We start from the raw sequence: 23857 nt of genomic DNA, 5'->3' as shown, positions 1-23857 counted from the left end.
GGAGATGGCCCCGCCTCCGGCTTTCTGAGCTCGGTCTGCCCACCTGAGGGTTTGCTGGGTGGTGGGGAGTGGGCCGTGGAGCGCCCCGTCCCGTCCCCCACCCAGGCTCCAAGGCGCCGTCTCAGGGAAGACGGGAGTGTCCCAGGTGGCCCCACCTCCAGCCGTGTGACCTTGGGCGAGTGAGGGCTCCTCTCTGAAGGAGGAACAGGCCCAAAGCACCACAGCCAGGACTGTTTCGTGGCCTGAACGGGGGTGTCCCTGTGCGGACGGCACTGCCCGCCCTGGCCCGGAGCCGTGCAGTCTCCCGATGGGGTTCAGCAGCCAGGACGGGGAGGCTCCACCCGGAACTGAGTGGGGCCAGGAGGGGAGGCAGGCGGGGCCAGGCCGGGGGTCCAGCCGCCCCACCTCCCATCACCCCTTCTCCAGCCAGAGCCTGCCTGTGCCCAGCCGCCCGCCCCCCTGGGCGGCTCCGCACTGGGGGCCTGACCGGGCCCCTCTGCCGGCAGCTGGGCGAGGCGTCCCAGGTGGAGACCGTGTCCGAGGAGAACAAGGGCCTGATATGGGTGCTGCTGAGGCAGCTGCGGCCGGGCATGGACCTGTCCCGGGTGGTCCTGCCCACGTTCGTGCTGGAACCTCGGTCCTTCCTCAGCAGGCTCTCCGACCACTACTGCCACGCCGACCTGCTCTCCCGGTGAGCCCAGAGCCCGGCCCGCCCGGTGTCCGGAGGGTCCCCGGGGCCCCTGCCCAGCCTCCGAGGAGACCCAGGTGCACCCCAGGAGGAGCTGGCGGAGAGGGGGGGTCGAGGCCGCTTCGGACGTCAGGGCCCGGGCCAGCGAGGGTGAGCGCGGGTGGGCTCCGTCCTGAGCACCCGTGCGCCCTCAGCCCCAGCGCTGGTGACCTGAGCAGGGGAGGGAGCTGGGGAGGGGGAAGCCATCGGGGGCACGGAGGGGGTGGCCCAGGGCCCTGGTCTGGACTGAGGGAGCTCCTGCTGTCTGTCCGTCCAGGGCCGCACTGGAGGAAGACGCCTACGGCCGCATGAAGCTCGTGCTGAGGTGGTACCTGTCTGGCTTCTACAAGAAGCCCAAGGTGAGGGCGGGCGGGAGGCCCACCAGCCGGTCCCTGGCACCCACCCCATGGCCGGGGCATCCCCTTCCACACGGCCGTGAAGGATCTCCCCCACAGTGGCCGCAGGCACGCAGAGATGAGCTGCAGGCCCTGACTGGCTGCTGGGGGCCCTGGCCTGCTCAGGCCCCCAGAGAGGCCCCTGCCCCTCCAGGAAGCAGCCGCCAGACAGTGCGGGCAGCAGAGGGGCTTTCCATCCTGGACCTCAGGGCGCCCGTGGGACCCTGGCTCAGTCGTGGAGCCCCTTTTGAGAGCCCCAAACTCAGGCTCAGACTGGCACAGGGCAGCTCTGGTTGTGGTGACGGGAGGGTCTCCATTCCTGCCCAGGACCCCGACCCTGCCACTGAGCACATGGGCTGTTGGGGCAGAGGAGGCACTCCGGGAGGACTTCTCGGAGGAGGAGGCCATCCCTAAGGCTGTCTAGGACAGGACAGTGGGGTGAACCGGGGTCGGTTCAGAATGGGTCTGGGAGGCGTGGCAGAGGAGGAACAGACAAGAGGCAGCAGCAGGGGGTTCTGCGTGACAGTTGTCCCTCATGAAGCCCAGTCTGCAGGGCGAGGCTTATAGCAACAGACAGAAGTGATGGAGGGGGGTGTGAGGGGCACCCGTCACTGCTGATCAGATCAGGGGTCCGCGCTGGACCACACGAAGACCCAGAAGGAGGGCTCTCCGGCCTGGAGAAGGGTCCCCCTGCCCTGGGGAAGAACTTGGGCCGTTTGGGGAGCACCAAGGTGGCCCACAAGGCTGAAGCAGGGGAAGGGAGGGGCAGGCCGGGGGAGTCGCAGACACTGGGAGAGGGGGACCTGGTCAGGATCTTGGGTCCCCCTCGGAACCAAGAAGTGGACAGACACCATGGGCAAAGTGTAGTGTCCCCAAAGCAGAAGGAGGGGCTGCTCCCAGATGCTGACAGCAAGCCAGCTGTCCCTTCTGGAGACCTCTGCCCGGAGGGACTCAGGGCCACAGGCAGGGAGCAGCCCCCCCTTGTCCCGGGGTCCACTCCCTCCCTCCCTCACGGGGCTCTCTGCTGGCCGCCTGCAGGGCATCAAGAAGCCCTACAACCCTATCCTGGGGGAGACCTTCCGCTGCAGCTGGTACCACCCCCAGACCAACAGCTTCACCTTCTACATCGCGGAGCAGGCAAGGGCTGGGGGTGCGGAGGGAGTGGGGTCACAGGCAGTGGGCAGGGGCTCGGCCCCCAGTGCACGTCTCCTGGTCGCCCTGTCTCTACCCACTGGGGGTGCTCTGGGGCTCAGTTCCGCCGACTCCCCCAGGAGGTCAGGCTCGGCGCCTGACTGTCAGCAGGACGTTGTGGGGGGGGGCGCGATCCCCGCACTCGGCCGATAGGGGACTGCAGTGTGCTCCTCCGCCCGGGATCAGACCCGGCTTCCCTGGGCATCAGTGAGGACGCGGGGTGTGAGGTGGGGGCAGGGCAGCCGGCTCTGCCTTCCCCGGGCTGCCCACTGCTGGGGCTGTTGCTGGAGCCGCCTCTGTGCCCACAGGTGTCCCACCACCCACCAGTATCCGCCTTCCACGTCAGCAACCGGAAGGACGGCTTCTGCATTAGCGGCAGCATCACAGCCAAGTCCCGGTTCTATGGTGAGGGCGCCCTGGCCCGGGTGGGGGCTGGGGGAGGACCGGGCTCCCGGTTCCGTGGCCACCAGGACGGCGCGTGGTGGTGGTCGCTGTGTCTCCCGCCTCCTACTCAGGGATCATGTGGGTGGGAAGTGCTCAGTACCTGGCAGGGACCCCCTCCCACGCGCAGGGACCCCCTCCCACGCGCAGGGACCCCCCTCCCACGCGCAGGGCCCCCCCACGCGCAGGGACCCCCCCACGCGCAGGGACCCCCCCTCCCACGCGCGGGGACCCCCCTCCCACGCGCAGGGACCCCCCCCACGCGCAGGGACCCCCCCACGCGCAGGGACCCCCCACGCGCAGGGACCCCCCCTCCCAGGCGCAGGGACCCCCCTCCCACGCGCAGGGACCCCCCCCACGCGCAGGGACCCCCCCACGCGCAGGGACCCCCCCCCCACGCGCAGAGACGCTATGATAAGCACGAGGAAGAAGCTGGTGGAAAGTGCCGTCCAGAGCTGGGCTGTCCAGTGGGCACCACTGGCCTCACGTGCTATTTCAATCGGTGGAAATGACCATGGAACTTAGATGCAGCTTCCTAGCTGCAGGAGAGCCACACCCCAAGGGTGCAGACCACAGCTGGCTGGCGACCACAGTCAGAAGGCACAGGACAGAATAGCTCTGGCACCGCGGGCGCTCAGAGAACGTCTGATGGCCTTCTCTGCCCGGTTACCCTGGTTACCACCTTGGGGGGCAGGTGTGCTCTGCACCTCTGTGTGCCCCGAGTCTGCGAGGGCGCACAGGGAGGTCCGCCGCACCTGCACCCTGCACTCCCCTACTGCCTGCGGCTGCCACCCTCAGTCCAGAGCCCCCTACCTGGAGCTGGGGCTCAGGCTAGTTAGAAAGGTCACAGCCTCCACCCTGGGAACCTCCGCTCTGGAAATAAACATGAATACCTGGCGAGTTAAGGACCCCTCGGGACCCAGGCGTGTGTGACCCGGACCGGGCTCTTACAGAATGGGAGGTGCAGAGAGGTTAGGTGACCCACCCACAGCCACACAGCTGGGGACTGCTCCCACCTGTTGGAAGCGAGCCCAGACCCTGTGAGTTGGGTGGTGGCCCCCAGGTTCCGAGGTCCTCCACTCACAGGCCCCCTGCCCTGTCTCCGCAGGCAACTCACTGTCAGCTCTGCTGGAGGGCAAGGCCACACTCACCTTCCTGGACCGGGCGGAGGACTACACCCTCACCATGCCCTACGCCCACTGCAAAGGTGAGATCCGGTCCCCGCCCCCCGCGCAGCCCGGGCTGCCCCTCAGCGAAGGCGGCTGGGTGCTGAACACTGCTCCTGGGTGGTTTGGAGGCATCTTATTTTTCCCTTACTCCTTAATGACTTGGGAGCCGCAGACAGAGGGTGACTCTTTTCCCTCCTCTGGAAACTGGGATGGCCCCTGACTTTCACTGTGGTTGGTAGCAGTCGGCTGGCAGCCGGTTTGTGACAACGATGGGCTTTTCTCTGTAGCTGCTGGGAAGACCTTCTCTTGTCTTTGGTGTTCTGTAATCTCACCCTCGTAGGTCAGGGTTTGGGTTCTTGTATTGTTCAGTGGATGAACTTCATTTGTTGTTGTTACCCCTCACCTGAGGATACTATTTCCATTGCATTTTAGAGAGAGGAAGGGAGGGAGGGAGAGAGAGAGAAACATGGATGTGAGAGGGACACATTGATTGGTTGCCTCCTGCATGCACCCCAACCAGGGCTGGAGATCGAACCTGTAATCCAGGTACGTGCTCTTAACTGGGGATCAAGCCCAAGACTTCAGTGAGCAGGCTGATGCTCTAACCACTGAGCCACACCGGCCAGGGCTGGACTTCATGGCAGTTTTAGGGTTACAAAAAAAGTAAGCAGAGCCCGGCCGGTGTGGCTCAGTGGTTGAGTGTCGACCGATGCACCAAGAGGTTGCCAGTTCAATTCCCGGTCAGGGCACATGTCCAGGTTGTGGGCTGATCCCCAGTGGGGAGCATGCAGGAGGCGGCCGATCAGTGTTCTCCCTCATCAATGTTTCCATCTCTCCCTCTCCCTTCCTCTGTCTCTAAGATCAATAAAGAAAAAAAAATTAAGCAGGAAGTACAGAGTCCCCATGTGTCCCTCCCCCACCACATAAGGGCCCCTCCCCCACCACATAAGGACCCCTCCCCATCATTGCCACTTTGCATTAGTGCGTGTGAGCCAATATTGATACATTGTTATTAGTGAAAGGCCACAGTTGACATCAAGGTTCACCCTTTGTCTTGTACTTTCTGTGGGTTTGGACAAACGCATAATGTTACATTTCTACCATCATAGGGTCACAGAGCAGTTTCGCTGCCCTGAAGATCTATTCTGGTCAGATTGGAGAGATGGCTCCCCTGTCCCCTTGCCCGGGACAAGGGCTGATCTTGTCTGTCTCCATAGTTTCGCCTTTTTCAGAAAGTCTGGGAGTTGGGAACAGAGTGTGTGGCGCTCAGACTGGCTCCTGGGCCTCAGCGGTGTGCGTTGACTCCCTCCGGGCCGTTGGGTGCCTCCCAGCCCTGGGTTTCTCTTCTGTTTTTGCTGTCTGAGAGTTTTTGTTTGCTTGAACGTTTTAAATCTTTATTTATTGATTTTGGAGACAGAGAGAAAGAAATGTCGATTTGCTGACCCACTTATGCGTTCATGGGTTGATTCTGGTGTGTGCCCTGACCGGGGATCGAACCCACAACCTTGGCGTATCAGGACGACTCTCCAGCCAACTGAGCCACCGGCCGGGGCTTCTTTGAACTTTTGAATGGCTCTGATCAAGTCTAGACATTTTGTTGCCACTATTATTTTAATACTGCTTCACTGTTTCTTCACTTTTTTTAGAATTCCATTGACTATTAGGCCGTGCTGCTCCTACCTGTCACCTCTGCATCCAGGGTCCAGGGCCACCTCAGTCTGTGCTCCCGAGCGCCATGGTGCAGGCTGGCGTGTGTGTCCCTAAAAATTCTACTTGGTTCCGTTTCAAACCTGCCTGATCTTTTCATGCTGGTACCTTGTTCCTTCACCACATCTGGGATTAGTCTTCTCAATCTGTAAACATTGTGAATGAGATTGTTTCGCATTTTTCCGCCTAGTGATTCTCCTAGTCCGCCCGGCGATCCTCCTAGTCCGCCCGGTGATTCATCCTCCTAGTCCGCCCGGCGATCCTCCTAGTCCGCCCGGTGATCCTCCTAGTCCGCCCGGTGGTTCATCCTCCTAGTCCGCCTGGAGATCCTCCTAGTCCGCCCGGTGATCCTCCTGGTCCGCCCGGTGACTCATCCTCCTAGTCCGCCCGGCGATCCTCCTAGTCCGCCCGGTGATCCTCCTAGTCCGCCCGGTGGTTCATCCTCCTAGTCCGCCCGGCGATCCTCCTGGTCCGCCCGGTGATTCATCCTCCTAGTCCGCCCGGCGATCCTCCTGGTCCGCCCGGTGATTCATCCTAGTCCGCCCGGTGATTCATCCTCCTAGTCCGCCCGGCGATCCTCCTGGTCCGCCCGGTGATTCATCCTAGTCCGCCCGGTGATTCATCCTCCTAGTCCGCCTGGCGATCCTCCTGGTCCGCCCGGTGATTCATCCTCCTGGTCCGCCCGGCGATCCTCCTGGTCCGCCTGGCGATCCTCCTGGTCCGCCCGGTGATTCATCCTAGTCCACCCGGTGATTCATCCTCCTAGTCCGCCCGGCGATCCTCCTGGTCCGCCCGGTGATTCATCCTCCTAGTCCGCCCGGCGATCCTCCTGGTCCGCCCGGTGATTCATCCTCCTAGTCCGCCCGGCGATCCTCCTGGTCCGCCCGGTGATTCATCCTAGTCCGCCCGGTGATTCATCCTCCTAGTCCGCCTGGCGATCCTCCTGGTCCGCCCGGTGATTCATCCTCCTGGTCCGCCCGGCGATCCTCCTGGTCCGCCTGGCGATCCTCCTGGTCCGCCCGGTGATTCATCCTAGTCCGCCCGGTGATTCATCCTCCTAGTCCGCCTGGCGATCCTCCTGGTCCGCCCGGTGATTCATCCTCCTAGTCCGCCTGGCGATCCTCCTGGTCCGCCCGGTGATTCATCCTCCTAGTCCGCCCGGCGATCCTCCTGGTCCGCCTGGCGATCCTCCTGGTCCGCCCGGTGATTCATCCTCCTGGTCCGCCCGGCGATCCTCCTGGTCCGCCTGGCGATCCTCCTGGTCCGCCCGGTGATTCATCCTCCTGGTCCGCCCGGCGATCCTCCTGGTCCGCCTGGCGATCCTCCTGGTCCGCCCGGTGATTCATCCTAGTCCACCCGGTGATTCATCCTCCTAGTCCGCCTGGCGATCCTCCTGGTCCGCCCGGTGATTCATCCTCCTAGTCCGCCTGGCGATCCTCCTGGTCCGCCCGGTGATTCATCCTAGTCCGCCCGGTGATTCATCCTCCTAGTCCGCCTGGCGATCCTCCTGGTCCGCCCGGTGTCATCCTCCTAGTCCGCCTGGCGATCCTCCTGGTCCGCCCGGTGATTCATCCTAGTCCACCCGGTGATTCATCCTCCTAGTCCGCCTGGCGATCCTCCTGGTCCGCCCGGTGATTCATCCTAGTCCACCCGGTGATTCATCCTCCTAGTCCGCCCGGCGATCCTCCTGGTCCGCCCGGTGATTCATCCTCCTAGTCCGCCCGCGATCCTCCTGGTCCGCCCGGCGATTCATCCTAGTCCGCCCGGTGATTCATCCTCCTAGTCCGCCTGGCGATCCTCCTGGTCCGCCCGGTGATTCATCCTCCTAGTCCGCCCGGCGATCCTCCTAGTCCGCCCGGTGATTCATCCTCCTAGTCCGCCCGGCGATCCTCCTGGTCCGCCCGGCGATTCTCCTGGTCCGCCCGGCGATTCATCCTGGTCCGCCCGGTGATTCATCCTCCTAGTCCGCCCGGCGATCCTCCTGGTCCGCCCGGCGATTCTCCTGGTCCGCCCGGCGATTCATCCTCCTAGTCCACCCGGCGATCCTCCTGGTCCGCCCGGTGATTCATCCTCCTAGTCCGCCCGGCGATCCTCCTGGTCCGCCCGGCGATTCTCCTGGTCCGCCCGGCGATTCATCCTCCTAGTCCACCCGGCGATCCTCCTGGTCCGCCCGGTGATTCATCCTCCTAGTCCACCCGGCGATCCTCCTGGTCCGCCCGGTGATTCATCCTCCTAGTCCACCCGGCGATCCTCCTGGTCCGCCCGGCGATTCTCCTGGTCCGCCCGGCGATTCTCCTGGTCCGCCCGGTGATTCATCCTCCTAGTCCACCCGGCGATCCTCCTGGTCCGCCCGGTGATTCATCCTCCTAGTCCACCCGGCGATCCTCCTGGTCCGCCCGGTGATTCATCCTCCTAGTCCACCCGGCGATCCTCCTAGTCCGCCCGGCGATCCTCCTGGTCCGCCCGGCGATTCTCCTGGTCCGCCCGGTGATTCATCCTCCTAGTCCACCCGGCGATCCTCCTGGTCCGCCCGGCGATTCTCCTGGTCCGCCCGGTGATTCATCCTCCTAGTCCGCCCGGCGATCCTCCTGGTCCGCCCGGTGATTCATCCTCCTAGTCCGCCCGGCGATCCTCCTGGTCCGCCCGGCGATTCTCCTGGTCCGCCCGGCGATTCATCCTCCTAGTCCACCCGGCGATCCTCCTGGTCCGCCCGGTGATTCATCCTCCTAGTCCGCCTGGCGATCCTCCTGGTCCGCCCGGTGATTCATCCTAGTCCGCCCGGTGAGTCATCCTCCTAGTCCGCCCGGCGATCCTCCTGGTCCGCCCGGCGATTCTCCTGGTCCGCCCGGCGATTCATCCTCCTAGTCCACCCGGCGATCCTCCTGGTCCGCCCGGTGATTCATCCTCCTAGTCCACCCGGCGATCCTCCTGGTCCGCCCGGTGATTCATCCTCCTAGTCCGCCTGGCGATCCTCCTGGTCCGCCCGGTGATTCATCCTCCTAGTCCGCCTGGCGATCCTCCTGGTCCCGGCCCGGGATTCTCCTGGTCCGCCCGGTGATTCCATCCTCCTAGTCCGCCTGGCGATCCTCCTGGTCCGCCCGGTGATTCATCCTCCTAGTCCGCCCGCGATCCGCCTGGTCGCCCGTGATCATCCTCCAGTCCGCCTGGCGATCCTCCTGGTCCGCCCGGTGATTCATCCTCCTAGTCGCCCGGCGATCCTCCTGGTCCGCCCGGTGATCATCCTCCTAGTCCGCCCGGCGATCCTCCTGGTCCGCCCGGTGATTCATCCTCCTAGTCCGCCCGGCGATCCCTCCTGGTCCGCCCGGTGATTCATCCTCCGAGTCCGCCCCGCGATCCTCCTGGTCCGCCCGGGGATTCATCCTCCTAGTTCCCGCCCGGCGATCTTCCCTGGTCCGCCCGGTGATTCATCCTCCTAGTCCGCCCGGCCGATCCTCCTGGTCCGCCCGGTGATTCTCCTCCTAGGCCGCCCGGCGATCCTCCTGGTCCGCCCGTGATTCATCCTCCTAGTCCCCCGGCGATCCTCCTGGTCCGCCCGTGATTCAATCCTCCTAGTCCGCCCGGCGCCTACTGGTCCGCCCGTGATTCATCCTCCTAGTCCGCCCGCGATCCCCTGGTCCGCCCGCGATTCATCCTCCTAGTCCCCACCCTGCTATCCCCTGGTCCGCCCGCGATTCTCTGTCCCGCCCGCGATCCTCCTGGTCCGCCCGGTGATTCTCCTGGTCCGCCCGGCGATCCTCCTGGTCCGCCCGGTGATTCTCCTGGTCCGCCCGGCGATTCTCCTGGTCCGCCCGGCGATTCTCCTGGTCCGCCTGGTTCCTGTGATTCTCCTAGTCCGCCTGGTTCCTGTGTCCACCTGCCCACACAGCACCTGGGTAGCTGGTCAGTGATCATTTCTCAGGTGGAGGACTGTCTCAGGCCTCGGGGGGCCCGTGCTCTGAGGTTCCCGGCTGTCTCAGGCCTCGGGAGGCCCGTGCTCTGGGGTCCCCGGCTGTCTCAGGCCTCGGGGGGCCCGTGCTCTGGGGTTCCCGGCTGTCTCAGGCCTCGGGAGGCCCGTGCTCTGGGGTCCCCGCTGTCTCAGGCCTCGGGGGCCCCGTGCTCTGAGGTTCCCGGCTGTCTCAGGCCTCGGGAGGCCCGTGCTCTGGGGTCCCCGCTGTCTCAGGCCTCGGGGGCCCCGTGCTCTGAGGTTCCCGGCTGTCTCAGGCCTCGGGAGGCCCGTGCTCTGGGGTCCCCGCTGTCTCAGGCCTCGGGGGGCCGTGCTCTGGGGTCCCCGCTGTCTCAGGCCTCGGGGGGCCCGTGCTCTGGGGTCCCCGCTGTCTCAGGCCTCGGGGGGCCCGTGCTCTGGGGTCCCCGCTGTCTCAGGCCTCAGGGGGCCCGTGCTCCGGGGTTCCCGGCTCTCATGCACACTAGGCTGTTTCTGGGCCACCCCGGAAGTGTGGAATTGAATACCCAGCTCACACGGCTTGGGGGAGTTGTGTTTGTGTAACCCAGCGCCCAGGCTGGTGCAGAGGTTCCCCGCCTGCCCTCAGTGCCGGCTGGACGGGCGGGTTTCTGCAGCTCTCGCCGTCGGCCAGGCTGCAGCCTTGAGCCCTCCCGGCTCGGTGGAGGTGTCTGTGGGCACCTGTGCTCCCCTAGACCCTCTCCTGCTCCGCACAGGAAGGAGAAGCCAAGGTCTCAGATGAGCGCGCATCCTCTGCTTCTCTGGAAGATGCTACTCCTTCCTCTTTCTCCTTCCCCACCCCTCCCCCACACCCCTCCCCCTCCTCCTGCCCCTCTCCCCCTTTTCCTTGTCTCCCCTTCACCACCTTCTTCCACCCCTTCCCCTTATCCCCTCCCCTCCCCTTATCCCCTCCCCTCCCCCTCTGCCCTTCCCCTCCCCTCCCCCTCTGCCCTTCCCCTCCCCTCCCCCTCTCTGCCTCATTTCCCCCTTTCTCTCCCTCCCATTCTCTTTCCTCCTCCCCTCCCCCCACTTCCCCCTTTCTGTTTTTTTTTGTTTTTTTTTTATCTTCACCAGAGGACATTTTTCCATTTTTTGTTCAGGTAGAGTGGGAGGGAGAGAGAGAAACATCGATGTGAAAGGGACACATCGAGTGGCTGCCACCCGCACAACCGACCAGGGCCAGGGACAAACTGCAACTGAGGTACGTGCCCTTAGCGGGAACCGAACCCGGGTCTCTCAGGACCACAGGCCGACGCTCTAACCGCTGAGCCAAACCGGCCAGGGCCCCCTTTCTGTTTTTCCCCAGGTGATTTCTCTAACTATTTGCCAGCGCCAACTGTAGCGGTTCCTTTTCAAGTTGAAAAAGGGAATGAACACAGAACACAAGACACACAGAACACAAGACACACAGAGCCCAAGACACACAGAGCCCAAGACACACGGAGCCCAAGACTCGCGGAGCCCAAGACTCGCGGAGCCCAAGACACGCGGAGCCCAAGACACGCGGAGCCCAAGACTCGCGGAGCCCAAGACTCGCGGAACACAAGACACGCGGAACACAAGACACGCGGAGCACAAGACTCACGGAGCACAAGACACACAGAGCACAAGACTCACAGAGCACAAGACTCACAGAGCACAAGACACGCGGAGCACAAGACTCACAGAGCACAAGACACGCGGAGCCCAAGACACACACAGGACACGGCTGCAGCCCCGAGTGCTTGCAGCAAGCAGTCTGTTTTTAAAGGCAAAAGTTTGGCAACCTGCCCTGCTCACGTAGCAGCTTTATTGGACTCTGTTCCTTATTCTTTCCTCGAACCCTGTTCTGAATGCCATAGGCCCGTGTCTGTGCACGTCCTGTTCTCAATGTTCCCAGGGGGGTCAGCGCGCAGCTGCTCCTTCAGAATCCCCGCTGCAGCGGGGAGGCCCGACCTCCTTTGCGACGCTTCAAGCACGACGCGGGGACGCGGGGGTTCAGCCTTATTTTGCAGCTGCCCTAGTGTCTTCCGATGTGGGCGTCACTTCCGGGATCCTCAGAACTCCTTCACAACGCTCATCAGTGCGTTTGCAACAATATTGTTTTCAGCGTTTTGTTACGCAGCACATCAAACAAAACCACACACCCACGCACACAGCCAGGCCCACCCCAGGCCCCAGGCTCTCTCCCTCTGACTGATTTGGAGCAAATACCACACAGAATGTGATCTGTCACCCAGAGATAAGGAGTTTCCCTCTTAACCACAGCCAGAAAGAAGACGAAGAGGTCCCCGGTTGGATTCCCAGTGGGGGGCGTGCAGGAGGCGGCCAGTCAGTGTTCTCGCTCATCCATGTTTCTGTCTCTCTCTCCTTTTCACTTTCTCTCTAACAGTGGTTCTCACCCTTATTAATGCCGTGACCCTTTAATACGGTTCCTCGTGTCGTCCGTGGGCATATCTGCATGTGGGCGGCCCCCTCTGGAGACGGTAGGCAAGCGGTGTCTCGGTCCCTGAGACCATCGGCAATATCGGAAATATGTTTTCCGATGGTCTTAGGTGACCCTCGCGGAAGAACTGCTGCCTAAAATCAATAAAGAATAAAACAAGCCCTGGCCGGTTTGGCTCAGCGGTTGGAGCGTCGGCCTGCAGTCCAGAGAGACCCGGGTTCGGTTCCCGCTAAGGGCACGAACCTCGGTTGCAGTTTGTCCCCGGCCCTGGTTGGTCATGCGGGTGGCAGCCACTCGACGTGTCCCTTTCACGTCGATGTTTCTCTCTCTCTCTCTCTTCCTCTCTCTCCCTCCTGCTCTATCTGAATGAAAAATGTCCTCAGGTGAGGATTAAAAAAAAAAAAGAATAAAACAAAATAAAAAGAAGGCTCTTTCCGCAGACACAGGCGTGGGTCCGAGTTTCCCAACTGTCGTGTGCACGCATGTCCGTACACATCTGTGCGCACACGTGTATTGCGGTCTGCGTGTTTGGGCAGGAGTCCCGAGAACGCGCGCCTCGCTGGGTCACTGCAGCTGTCTCCTTCCCGCGCCCCCTCCGCCCTGTGAGGCACTGAAAGGTCGCTTCCCTGTCGCTCCTTCAGGCTCTGTCCCGGGTCCTTCCTGCAACCTGGGAGGTGACCTCGCCTCTGGAGACTGGACCCCGGGCAACACCAGGGGCCTCAGGGCTTCCCTTCCAGGGCGAGGTGCACACGCTGGCTGTCTGCGCGCGGGAAGCGCGTGGTCCCCGGGTTCGAGCCCAGCCCGCTGGGCTGCGGGGCTTTGCCACCTGGTCGCCATCTGCGCCCTCCATCTGGGCAGCAGCTCTGGAAACAGCCGCCTCACAGGATGGTCCGCACCTGGAGGGTAGACGCCGAGATTTCCTCTTCCTGATGAGGCCCCCCCCCCCCCAGCGCTCCGGGTGACAGTGCTGCAGGACATCTCAGTGGGCGGCCCTGTCTTAGCTCACGGTGCCTCCACAGCGGTGGGGCCTGCAGGTTGGCTCCTGGGCCCTTTCTGCAGCTAAGTGAGCTTTCTTCCAGTGTGACGCGAGGGGATCTCCACGCCGCCAGCCTCCCGTGTTCCCAGGGCCCAGGCTCCCCCTGTAGGAGGTGGTAGAGGCTGCAGCCTGCGTGCACGTGCGCCTGCATGGTTGGACTGTGGGTAGCTGGGGGCTGGGCCCTCTTTGTCCCAGTGGAGGGGACGCGGAGTGTACTTCTCCTTTAAGTTAAAAAAACTCTCTGGAGGCCAATCATTTCTTCTGGGCAGGAGGCTTACAGCCCAGACTCTGGGTTCCCAGGCCCCCCGGCACTCAGCCTTGCCTGAGACAGCCTCCAGGACTTTGCCCGGCGCCCCAAAACCCCCGGCCTAGAGGCCCTCTTCAAGGAGCAAGGAGTGTGGCCCCCGCCATGCCGGCTGCTCTGGCCATCAAGGTGTCCGAAATACTTGTGAGGTGTAGGGGTGTGGGCTCCAGCCTCAGCATTAAAATAGCATGTACTGCCCCGGGTGGCGTTGCTCAATGGTTAGAGCGTTGGCTGCACACCCAGAGGGTCACGAGGTCGCAGGTTCGATTCCCGATCAGGGGCACGTACCTGGGTTGCAGGTTTGATCAAGTTCGTGTGGGAGGCAATCAATGTGTCTCTCTCACATGGTGTGTCTCCCTCCCTCCCTCCTTCCCTTCCCCTCGCTCTAAAAATCAATGGGAAAAATATCCTCAGGTGAGGATTAACAAAACAAACAAACAAAAAAGCATGCATGGCCTGGGGTTTTTCTTTTCTTTGTTTTGGGTGGTCCTGATTTGTTTTTGTTTTATTTTATTTTATTTATTTTTTGATCCTCACCCAAGGACATTTTTTCGTTTTCATATAGAGTGGGAGCGAGAGGGAGGAAGAGCAAGAGAAGCATCGTGAAAGGGACACATCGAGTGGTTGCCGCCCGCACGACCCAACCAGGGCCGACGACAAACTGCAGCCGAGGTACCTGCCCTTAGCGGGAACCGAACCCGGGTCTCTCTGGACCACAGGTCGACGCTCTAACTGCTGAGCCAAACCGGCCAGGGCTTGTTTTCTTCTTTATTGACTTTAGAGAGAGAGGAAGGGAGAGGGAGAGAGAGGTAGAAACATGGATGAGAGAGAACATCGACGGGCCGCCTCCTGCGTGCCCCCCACTGGGGTTTTAGCCCACAACCTGGGCATGTGCCCTGACCCGGAATCGCACCGGCGACCTCTTGGTGCAGGGTCGACGCTCAGCCACTGAGCCACACCGGCCGGGCACAGGTGGTTCTGTTCTTAACGGGGAAGTTTCTCTTCCATTTTTCTTTGTTGAGGGGTGGGCTGGGTAGGTGGGGATGGTGGCCGCCACTGGCAGAGGGTATGTGATACCCACGCAGGTTCTTGATTGGTCGGGGACTGGGGTCTCCCGGGTTCTTGATTGGTCAGGGGCTGGGGTGTCCTGAAACTTGTTTTTCTTGTCGACTGTTTGCAGTTTTGGGGGGGTTAGGGTGGTTCCATCATTCTGGTCCTCCTGACGGCAGTGATGGGTTTTGGTTTTCTGGAATGAGAGGCTTAGAGAAAGGTTAAACCATAGAGGGATGGGTTTTGGTTTTGGTTTCTCAGAATGAGACTTTAGAGCAATAATACGGAGGTTAAGAGCCAACAACTGTCTTCGGTTTGGGTTGGTTTTATCTCAATGCAAAGACAAAAGGGAAGAGACAGATCACAATCTGCAGACCAGATCTGTTTCCGGAGAGGAGAGCGGTTTCATCATTGCCTCTGGGGCTCACCTGTGAGCTGAACATTAGAACTTGAGTTCACATGCCCAGTTCCATAGGGGGTGGTCTGCCCAGGACCTGACCTCTGAACTGTGACCCCCACAGTCCTTTCAGCAAAGACACCGCCATGATGTCTCTGTCCCACCCCACGCAACTCAGTGGGAGTGAGACAGGAGCCACCCTGCCCCAGCTGGGTGTGTGACTGAATGACGGGGTTGCTCCCGACCCGGCGCGGCCTGTGGGACTTGCGAGGGCTTCAGGCTGGTTCCCTCCAAGGCTGTGCCGCCCGGGGTCACCCACTTCTGGCCCTTTGTGTCACCGTGTTTTTGGCTTCTGGGAGTCTCTTTTTTCAAGTTCCTTGTTTTACAGTTACATAAATGACGTGGTTACTTCCTTCCAGAGTCAGAACCATAAAAACCAGGTACCGCCCTGGCTGGTGGCTCAGCAGGTGGAGCGTCGGCCCGTAGACAGGAGGGTCTTGAGCTTCTGATCAGGGGCACGTACCTGGGTTGCAGGTTTGGTCCCCGGTCCCCGTCAGGGTCGCGCAGGAGGCAACCAATCGGTGTCTCTCTCTCTCTCTCCCTCCCTTCCACTCGATCTAAAACTCAGTGGAAAAATATCCTCAGGTGAGGATTCACAACAACAAAAACAGGTGTAATCCAAGGAGCCTAGGGTCTCTCCCCGAGCTGGCGCACCCCCGCCCAGCTGCCCTCACTGTTGGTCAGTGTACCCGGAGACCCCGGCAGCACAGAGCCCCGCCCCGGCTTGTCCCTCGTACGCACACAGGGACGCGGACTCTTGGCAGCCCTTTGCTATGTCGGTTCACACCTTCGTATCTTCCTTGAAAGAGACGGTGTTTGGCCACATTTCTCACTGAGCTTGTGTCTCATCAGATTAAGTGCTGGGAAGGGCCAGGGATGTGAGCTGCCTGCTTTCCTTCCTTCGCTAAATACACGTGTTCGTTAAAAAGTAGCGATGCCCCTGCCAGCGTGGTTCAGCGGGCCGGGCAGCGTCCTGGGCGCCGAGAGCTCTGGGCTCCGTGGGGGTCGGGGCGGCTCCGGGTGGGGCTGGGCTCTCACATGGATGCTTCTCTGTGGCTCTCTCCCCTCGCTCTAAGCAGCAGTTCTTTAGAACGAGGGGATGAGGGCTGGCAGGGCTGGCGCCGAGCACGTCCACTTGTTTCAGGAATCCTGTACGGCACCATGACCATGGAGCTGGGCGGCGGAGTGACCATCGCGTGCGAGAAGAGCAGTCTCCGGGCCGAGCTGGAATTCAAGCTCAAGGTAGCTCGGGCCGCAGCACCTCCAGCCGCTTGGAGGGCCTCGGAGGCTTGGGGCTCGGGCTGCAGAGGAGCAGAGCCTTGGGGACCCCTCTCCTCCCCTCTTTGTGCCCCAGAGATGGTTTCCTGAGCAAGTTCACCTGGGGGAGCAGCTCCTGGCACCCTGTGGGACAGCCAGGGCCCAGACGGGGGGAGGGAGCCAGGCCAGGCCTCCGTGGGGCTTGCAGGCCTGGTGGGGGCCCCTGCACCCCAGAGCTCAAGCTGAGGCACTGGCCAGTGTGGCCACCTGTAGCCGGGCCCTGTCCCAGCCGGGCTCCCGTGCACGGGGAGTGAGCGCCTGCCCCCCAGGAGGGTCCCACAAGGACGCACCTCTGGCAGGGGCCTCCTCCCCAGCTCGCAGGGGTGCAGGGGTCTGTGGAGGGGCCCCCACCTCACCGGCATCCTCGGCCCTGTCCTCAGCCTTTCTTCGGGGGCAGCGCGAGCATCAACCAGATCTCGGGGAGGATCACGTCGGGAGAGGAGGTGTTGGCACATCTTTCTGGACACTGGGTAAGAGGCCGCCCTGGGGTCCCCGGGCACTGGGCCCCTGGACGGCGTGGGGCCAGCCCTCTGAGCCCCTGGCCTCCGTGGCAGGACAGGGAAGTGTTTATCAAGGAGGAGGGGCGAGGAAGCTCCGAGCTCCTCTGGAACCCCAGCAGGGAGGTTCGCGGGCAGAGGCTGAAGCGGCGCACGGTGCTCTTGGAGGAACAGACGGAGCTGGAGTCGGAGAGGTGAGGCGGCCCGGCGCCCGAGGGACCCTGCTGACCCCGCTGGGGTGCCAGGCTGGCAGCTGCTCTCTGAGTGGGCAGGGCTGCAGGGGGCTGTGAGCGGGCAGCGGCTCTGGGGGGCACTCTCGGGGGTCGGACTGCTGCCTTCCACGGGAGAGCCTTTGGTCGTTAGGACAGACGGCAGCAAACGGCGTGGACTCGGCGGGGTGGAGGGGCGCCTGCCTCCGTCGCTGCCTCCGGGGGCCCTCGGGCGGCGCACGGGCACTGCCAGCTCAGAGGAGGAGGGTCAGCCCTCTGCGAGGGGACAGGGTTCCTCCCGCGTGTCCAAGCAGCTGTGCTTCCAGTTAGAGCCGTCAGACTAGGCCGCGGGGCCCTCCCCCTGTCCGACGATCGGCTGAACACGCCGTGTGCATGGGAGAAACAGCGTCCGTGAGAGGGCGAGGCAGAGACCAGAGGGCAAACCCGTGCTTAGTGTTTAGTTTCTGCCGACATCCTCCCTGAGGGTTTAGTCGGTGGCCACCGAGTTCGCGTAAAGGCCAAAGCGTCGCTGTTTCCACCTGGTCCCGAGAGTGAACCAGAGCTCAGGAAGCGTCGGAGACCGTCCCACAGCCCCACCCAGGCCGTGGGGATGGAGCCACGCTGTGACCAGGCGCATGATCCCGCGGGCTTTTCCGCGCCAGAGCGGCCTCAGACCCGCGCCTGAGTCACACCTACTGATTCTCAGTATCACTGGTCCGTGGGCGCCAAGTACAGACATTGATAAGCAGCATTTAGAAACTTCGAAAGCACCTTGAAATGACTGTGTTTCTCTGGAATCTCGTGTAAACAATGAGGCTTGGGGGGAAAAAAGTGTCCCAAGAGACACAGGTGCCCTAAGAGGCAGTGAGCTCCCCGTCACTGGAGGCAGTCAAGTGGAGATGGCTCTAAGCCTCCCCTCCAATGCCTGGGGGGCGTGGCGCTCATGTCCCCCAGCTCAGAGCGGGTGCCTGCCCCCAGGCTCTGGCAGCACGTCACCAGGGCCATCAGGGAGGGTGACCAGCACAAGGCCACACAGGAGAAGTTTTTCCTGGAGGAGGCGCAGCGGCGGCGGACCCGTGAGCACCAGCAGAGCCCAGCACCGTGGACGCCCCAGCTGTTCCACCTGGACCCCGCCACCCAGGAGTGGCGCTACCGATTCGAGAAGTGAGTGCTGACAGGTGGTGGCCCAGGGGCCCTGTGACGGGCCGGACCAGAAGACTGCCTGGCCCGAGAAACGGGGGGCTCGTGATGGGCGGGGGTCGCAAAGGGGGACCCCTGGCCAGCCCTTGGTGCGGCCCCTGCACATGGGTGTAGGCTACAGGCACTCTCGGGGGTGGGGCTCTGGCTGGGATGGTGTCGCCTTCCCCCGAGGGTCACTGCCCCTGCTAACGGATACCCTCTGGGCCCTCCAGCCACAGCCCTTGGGACCCCCTGAAGGACATCGCCCAGTTTGAGCAGGACGGGGTTCTGCGCACCCTGCAGCGGGAGAGCTTAACCCATCAGGTCCGCTTGGTGGGCAGCCCAGGGCCCCGGCACCAGGTCAGCACCCCAGGGCCCCTGCCCCGACGTCCTCTGCAGTGGGGGGGACAGCCAGGCTGCAGGTGTGGCCGCCAGCCCCAGCCTTGCTCCCACCCACCTGGCCCTCCTCCTCTCTGTCCCCTGCCCGTGGCCCCAGGCAGGGCTTCCTGTGGCCCTGCGCCTCGTCCCCCGCCCTGCCCTCCGCAGCGTGGGACCTGGGCTGCCTGGACGTGGAGGACGCCCAGTGTGCAGGGCACACTGTTGCCTTAGCACACGCTCCCATTCCACAGATGAGGAAACCGAGGCCGGCGGGGGTGCTCCAGCCCAGGCCAGGGCAGCCCTCAGGCCGCCTCGGCAGCTGAGCCCTCTGCTCCTCCTCCGCAAGCCTCCCTTCCCCCAGCAGGTCCCCGCGGGGCGGTAGGTGTGGGTGGGCTCCGGGCCAGCGCCTCCGTGTCCCTGCAGGCGCCTGGCGCAGACCGGCGGCTTCGCAAGGCCAGCGACCAGCCCTCCGGCCACAGCCAGGCCACGGAGAGCAGCGGCTCCACGCCCGAGTCCTGCCCGGAGCTCTCGGATGAGGACGGAGATTTGGTCCCCGGTGAGCCCTCCTGGGCAGGCCCCTCTGCAGGGGGAGGGCCAGAGAAGCATCCTCCCAGCGGGCATGTGGCAGTGGCCCAGGGGGAAGCTCCTACCCCTCCCTGACCGTCCTCCCAGGGGTCCTCCAGGGGCCGACGAGGGGTGTGGGGAAGTAGCTGGGGCTCCCCAACCCTGTGCTCAAAGGAGACATGAAGGGCAGGGCTGGGCAGTGTCCCTCTGACTGTGGCCCTCTGGCCCCGCCCTCCTCCCCACCCGTGGCCCCAGGCCTGTGTCCCAGCTCGTCTCCACCTCTGCAGTAAGAGCCAACACTTGGCCCCTTCTGTCTCCCGGGGCTCATTAGGAGCCAGCTGAGCCTGGGTCCCTTCTGCAATGTCCCTTGGTGCCTCTCCCTGTCTCCTGGTACCACTAGCTTTGTCCTGAGGCCCCCTTGAGCCGGGCACGACCTCAAGGCCCCACACACTGGCTCCCCAACATCCCAGTTCATCCTTGGTTCTCACCTTCATCTCCTCCCGTGTCCCCTTGTCCCTGCTCCTGCGCCGGCGGTCTGCCATCCCAGGCAGCGAGAGCCCGTGCCCGCGGTGCGGGAAGGAGGCTGGGCGGCTGCAGGCGCTGCAGGAGGCCATCCTGTCCCTCCGGGAGGCCCAGCAGGAGCTCCACAGGTAGGGCCTGGGCCTGGCCGGGGAGAGGGCACAGGACAGCCGAGGGCCGCGGGCAGGCGGCCAGGGAGCGTGCATCACGCGTCACTAGGCGCTGGAGCCCTCAAAGGGTCTGGGTGCCAGTGAGGGCATAGGGAGACCGCCCGGGGTTCTGCCCCCTCTGGGGGGTGGGCGGCAGCAGGGACCGGCTTTGTGTGAGCAGCGAGCTGGGCAGTGCAAGGAGGCCGAGGAGGGTGCGTGGCCACGGGCTGGAGGAGCCTGTGGGGCATCGAAGTCTGGGTGGCTTGGAGTCAGGCGGGGCTGAGATGGGGCACTGGCGGCAGCAGCACTCCCTGGGCATCTGGGCCTTCGCCGCCGCTGTGTTGGCAGCGCCCTTCCCAGCAGACTCTCAGGCGGGGTGGGGGAGCGAGCGCAGGGCAGGGAGGGCCTGGGAGGGGTGCTGCGTGACCGTGGTGGGGACGGGACCCCCTGGCCCCGTGGGCCCTGCGTGAGCTGACACCCAGAGGTGGAGAAGGGCCAGCCCTGCTTCCTGGGTGTGGGACCTTGGGCTCCGTGCCTCAGTCTCCCCCTCTATAGAATGGGGTGATAGTGCCCCTGGGGTGAAATGAAGATGGTGCAGGGGGCTGAGCACTGCCCAGCACCCAGCCAGCATTCGGCGGCTGTGAGCTCTGGCTGTCCGTCGTTTTTCCCCAGATGCCCCCACAAACCTAGGATTGAGCCCTGGCCGGTTTGGCTCAGCGGTCGAGCGTCGACCTGTGGACCAGAGTGCCCCAGGTTCAGTTCCCGCTAGGGGCACGTACCACAAACACACACACACACACACACACACACACACACACACACACAAAACCCTAGGATGGAGCAATTTAGCAACTCCGAGCCCAGCCCTGCCTGTGACTCACCGCAGTTAGTGCAGAAGCGTTTTATGTCATTGTCCTCATAGCCTGCTCCCTTTGGACACATTCAGAGAACGGGGAGAGAATGCCACCTGCGTGGTCAGGGAGGGCTTCTGGCCTGTCTGCGCAGTCAGGGAGGGCTTCCTGGAGGAAGATGCAGGCGTGCAGGGAGGAGCTGGCGGAGGGAGAGCAGAGTCAGTACTGAGATGGTGGGACCCCAGGAGGGCCCTGCTGGGAGAAGGGCGGAGCCCCGGTGAGGGCCCAGATGGCAGAGCTGAGCCCAGAGGCCTGGGCAGCCAGGGAGGGTAGCTACAAGGCAGGGGGCCCAGAGAACAGCCCGCAGCTTCTGCAGCAGCCCGGCCACACCTGGCTCAGAGTCAGGGCGGCTTCTGAGTGTCCTGGGGCCACAAAGTCCCACAGACGGGGCAGCTGAAACCGCAGACACTGTCTACCCTAAAGGCTGGATGTTGGGGATCCAGGGGTCACAGGGCTGGCTCCTCCCCAGGCCTCTGTCCTAAGCTTGTGGACGGCCATCTTCTCCCTGCATCCCCACCTGGTCATCCTTCTGTCCCTCTGTGTATCTGTGTCCTGACCTCTGCTTATAATTACTAGTCACATTGGATTAGGGCCATGCCAATGACCTCATTTTACCTTAATCATCTCTTTAAAGACCCTTTCTCCAAATACTGTCACATTCTGAGGTCCTGACGGTCAGGACTTCGACATGATTTTGGAGGGTGGGATACAACTCACCATCAGAGCAGGGGTGGGAAGGGAGGGAGGTTCAGCTCCCCCAGCCCTGATCCCACTCCCTGGAATGTGTGCCCAGGAAGGGCAGTGCAGCTGCTGTGCCCCGGGTACCAGGTCCCTCCAGCCAATGTCCCGGGAGGGGCGTGGACCATCCTGTCTGCTGGCCTGGCTGAGCCCTGCACCCTCCCCTTGCAGGCACCTCTTGGCCATGCTCAGCTCCACCGCGAGGGCCAGGCAGGCGGGGGCCCCCGGCCTCCTGCAGAGCCCCCGCTCCTGGTGCCTGCTCTGCGTGCTCCTGGTCTGCCAGCTGCTCATGAACCACATCCTCACCTAAGAGTCCTTCGTGGTGGCGTGGCCATCGCCTGCAGAGCTCGGCCAGCTCCGCCCTCCTCCCCAGCACCCAGCACTTTAAACCAGCCCCGGGAAGCGGAGAGATGCCGTGAGCTCGGCCACTGTGGACAGAGGGTCCCCAGCAGCAAGAGGACAGCGGAGGGGACCTGGGGGCCGCCCGGCTCCTCTTGGGGGGGCACTGTCCTCTCAGCAGGGCCCTCACCCTGCGCTGGCCTTAATGCTCAAGCCCAGTGCCCCTGTTGTGTGTGGCACAGTCCCTGGTCATCTGGCCTCTCACTCCAAGCCCAGCTTCCACGTGGGATGGACACAGGTCGGGGGCAGGAGGGCCTGCCAGGATTGGACCACCAAGCCCGGGACTGTCCTGACCCGCCTCCTGGGATTTTACTCTGCCCTCGTGCTGTTTGGACCGGAGCCAGGTTAGAAGGGAAGCCGCCCTGCAGGCCCCGCAGGCTGGGAGGGAATGGGCGGTCTCTATTGCAGGTGCCTCTGCAAAGCGGCCCAGTACTCGCAGACTTGCCACTGGACTCAGACCGACGTGTGGTCTCCCCACTTTTTAAATAAACGTTAACTGCAATATTTTAGGCAGACGGCGAGCAGCGTCTGGCCTCCGTTCCTGTGTCCAGTGCCACGTGTGTGTGCGCGCACGCGTGTAAGCACCTGCACACGTAGGTACACACGGAGCCTTAAACTTGGTGGCCATGCCCTCTGAGCTGATTGCCACATTTTCCAGATTTTGTATCCATGGTCTTGTCGTCCCTTCCCCCGCCACTCCCCCCCCCCCCCCCAATTTGGGGACATGTCTGTGCTCCATTCCTAGAAATAAAGGAACACACACATTGCGTGTTGTCTTCTTGGAGGAGTTCTGGAAAGGGGGGTGTCTTCTTGGGGAGAGATTCGGTGCCAGCAGCAGGCTGTCTGGGGGTGGAGGGGCCTAGGGGATGGGGTCTAGTTTGCAGGGACCACTGAGAAGCAAGCCCACCCTGTAAAGCAAGTGCCAGGAGGCGGGGGTCCCATCAACTGTCCCATGAGCCAGCTGAGGATGGGGAGCCGCACTGCCCACCAGGACATCCCAGGTTGCTGCTGAGAATGGGTGGCCCCAAGGCCCATTTTGCCTGGTCTCTTCCCCCACAGACTGCCCCCCTCCCTGCCCTGCTAACCCCAGACTGGCCCTTGCTCCGGCTCCACTGTGACCACCTTTCCCGGTACTCAGAGCCCCAGCCCCACAGAGGGGGTGGGACAGCTGCCCACAGAGCCAGGGACCCCGGCAGAGGGAGACGCGGGGGCGGGTTCGGGATGAGACGCACAGGAGGGCGCCTCTCCGCCAGGTGGCAGGACGGGGCCGAGAAGTAGCGGGCACCGCAGGAAATGTGTGCCGGGTGTGCGGTTCTTTCCACGGCGTCTGCCGACCTGCAGGGCCGGGGGCTCGGGGAGCGCGTGGTCCGGAGGCTGCACGGCGCGCATAGCGAGAAGCTGCGACCCCTCCCACTCGGGGACTGTGCACCGGTGGGGAGTCCTCGCAGGCGCTTCCGCGGTGAGCGGGCGGAGCCCCGTCGCCGCGCCTGGGCTGCCCCTGCGCACCCCGTTGAAGGAGGGGTCTCCTCCCCTCGCCCTCCCCGCCACCCACCTTCCCAGCGTCGCCCCCGAGCAGCTGCAAGACTGCGCCGAGGGGAGAGCGGGGCCGGTCCCTTCGCAGAGGGCAGAGCCTGTGGCCGCGGCGTGTGTGCCACGGAGGGGCGGCGGCGCGGCGAGCGCCACCCCCTGCGCCGGGAAGCCGCGGGAATGCCGGTGAACCTGGAGAAAACTCTGTTTGGGCAAATGTATCCGGTCACCTGAGGGTGGTGCGCCGCAGCGTGGGAGCAGCAGCCAATAAGCGCGGGCGGCCGGGCGGGGCGGGGCGGGGGCGGGGCCTCGGGAAGGAAAGCCCCACCCGCCGAATAGACGTGCCAATGAGCGGGGGCGAGGGCGGGGCCTCGGGAAGAAAAGCCCCACTCCCGGACTAGACCAGCCAATGAGCGGGGGGCGAGGGCGGGGCCTCGGGAAGAAAAGCCCCACTCCCGGAATAGACCCGCCGATAAAGCCGCGCGCTCCCGACGCGGCGCAGGTACATGAAGGGCCGCAGCGCGATTGTCTCTCTGCAGCCGGGGCTGCCGGCCGGCCGAGGGCCCGCGCGACATGAGCCTGCCCCCCGCCCTCGAGTTCCAGCCGCCGC

At 63.6% G+C, this 23857-nt stretch overlaps 1 protein-coding gene across 2 annotated transcripts in view; it reads left to right on the top strand.

Annotated features, from left to right (window-relative positions):
* OSBPL5 (oxysterol binding protein like 5) overlaps nucleotides 1-22418 on the top strand; it is a 55368-nt gene extending 32950 nt beyond the window's left edge. The window contains exons 10-22 of one of the 2 annotated variants that reach the window (XM_036281169.1): nucleotides 507-691; nucleotides 1005-1086; nucleotides 2161-2259; nucleotides 2622-2718; nucleotides 3863-3961; nucleotides 16005-16102; nucleotides 16558-16647; nucleotides 16732-16868; nucleotides 17862-18047; nucleotides 18296-18386; nucleotides 18864-18996; nucleotides 19552-19654; nucleotides 21493-22418. In XM_036281169.1, the coding sequence (XP_036137062.1) occupies nucleotides 507-691; nucleotides 1005-1086; nucleotides 2161-2259; nucleotides 2622-2718; nucleotides 3863-3961; nucleotides 16005-16102; nucleotides 16558-16647; nucleotides 16732-16868; nucleotides 17862-18047; nucleotides 18296-18386; nucleotides 18864-18996; nucleotides 19552-19654; nucleotides 21493-21631 (1539 nt within the window). In that variant the 3' untranslated portion in view covers nucleotides 21632-22418. Of the gene's footprint in view, nucleotides 1-506; nucleotides 692-1004; nucleotides 1087-2160; nucleotides 2260-2621; nucleotides 2719-3862; nucleotides 3962-16004; nucleotides 16103-16557; nucleotides 16648-16731; nucleotides 16869-17861; nucleotides 18048-18295; nucleotides 18423-18863; nucleotides 18997-19551; nucleotides 19655-21492 lie in introns of both variants that reach the window. The other variant, XM_036281168.1, reaches the window with a different exon arrangement.
* The last annotated feature ends 1439 nt before the right edge of the window (nucleotides 22419-23857 follow it).

Source organism: Molossus molossus, unplaced genomic scaffold (genome assembly GCF_014108415.1).
Source record: "Molossus molossus isolate mMolMol1 unplaced genomic scaffold, mMolMol1.p scaffold_m16_p_31, whole genome shotgun sequence".
NCBI lineage: Eukaryota > Metazoa > Chordata > Mammalia > Chiroptera > Molossidae > Molossus > Molossus molossus.
Note: the sequence above shows the minus strand (reverse complement) of the source record. Positions and strands in the feature narration are given on the sequence as shown.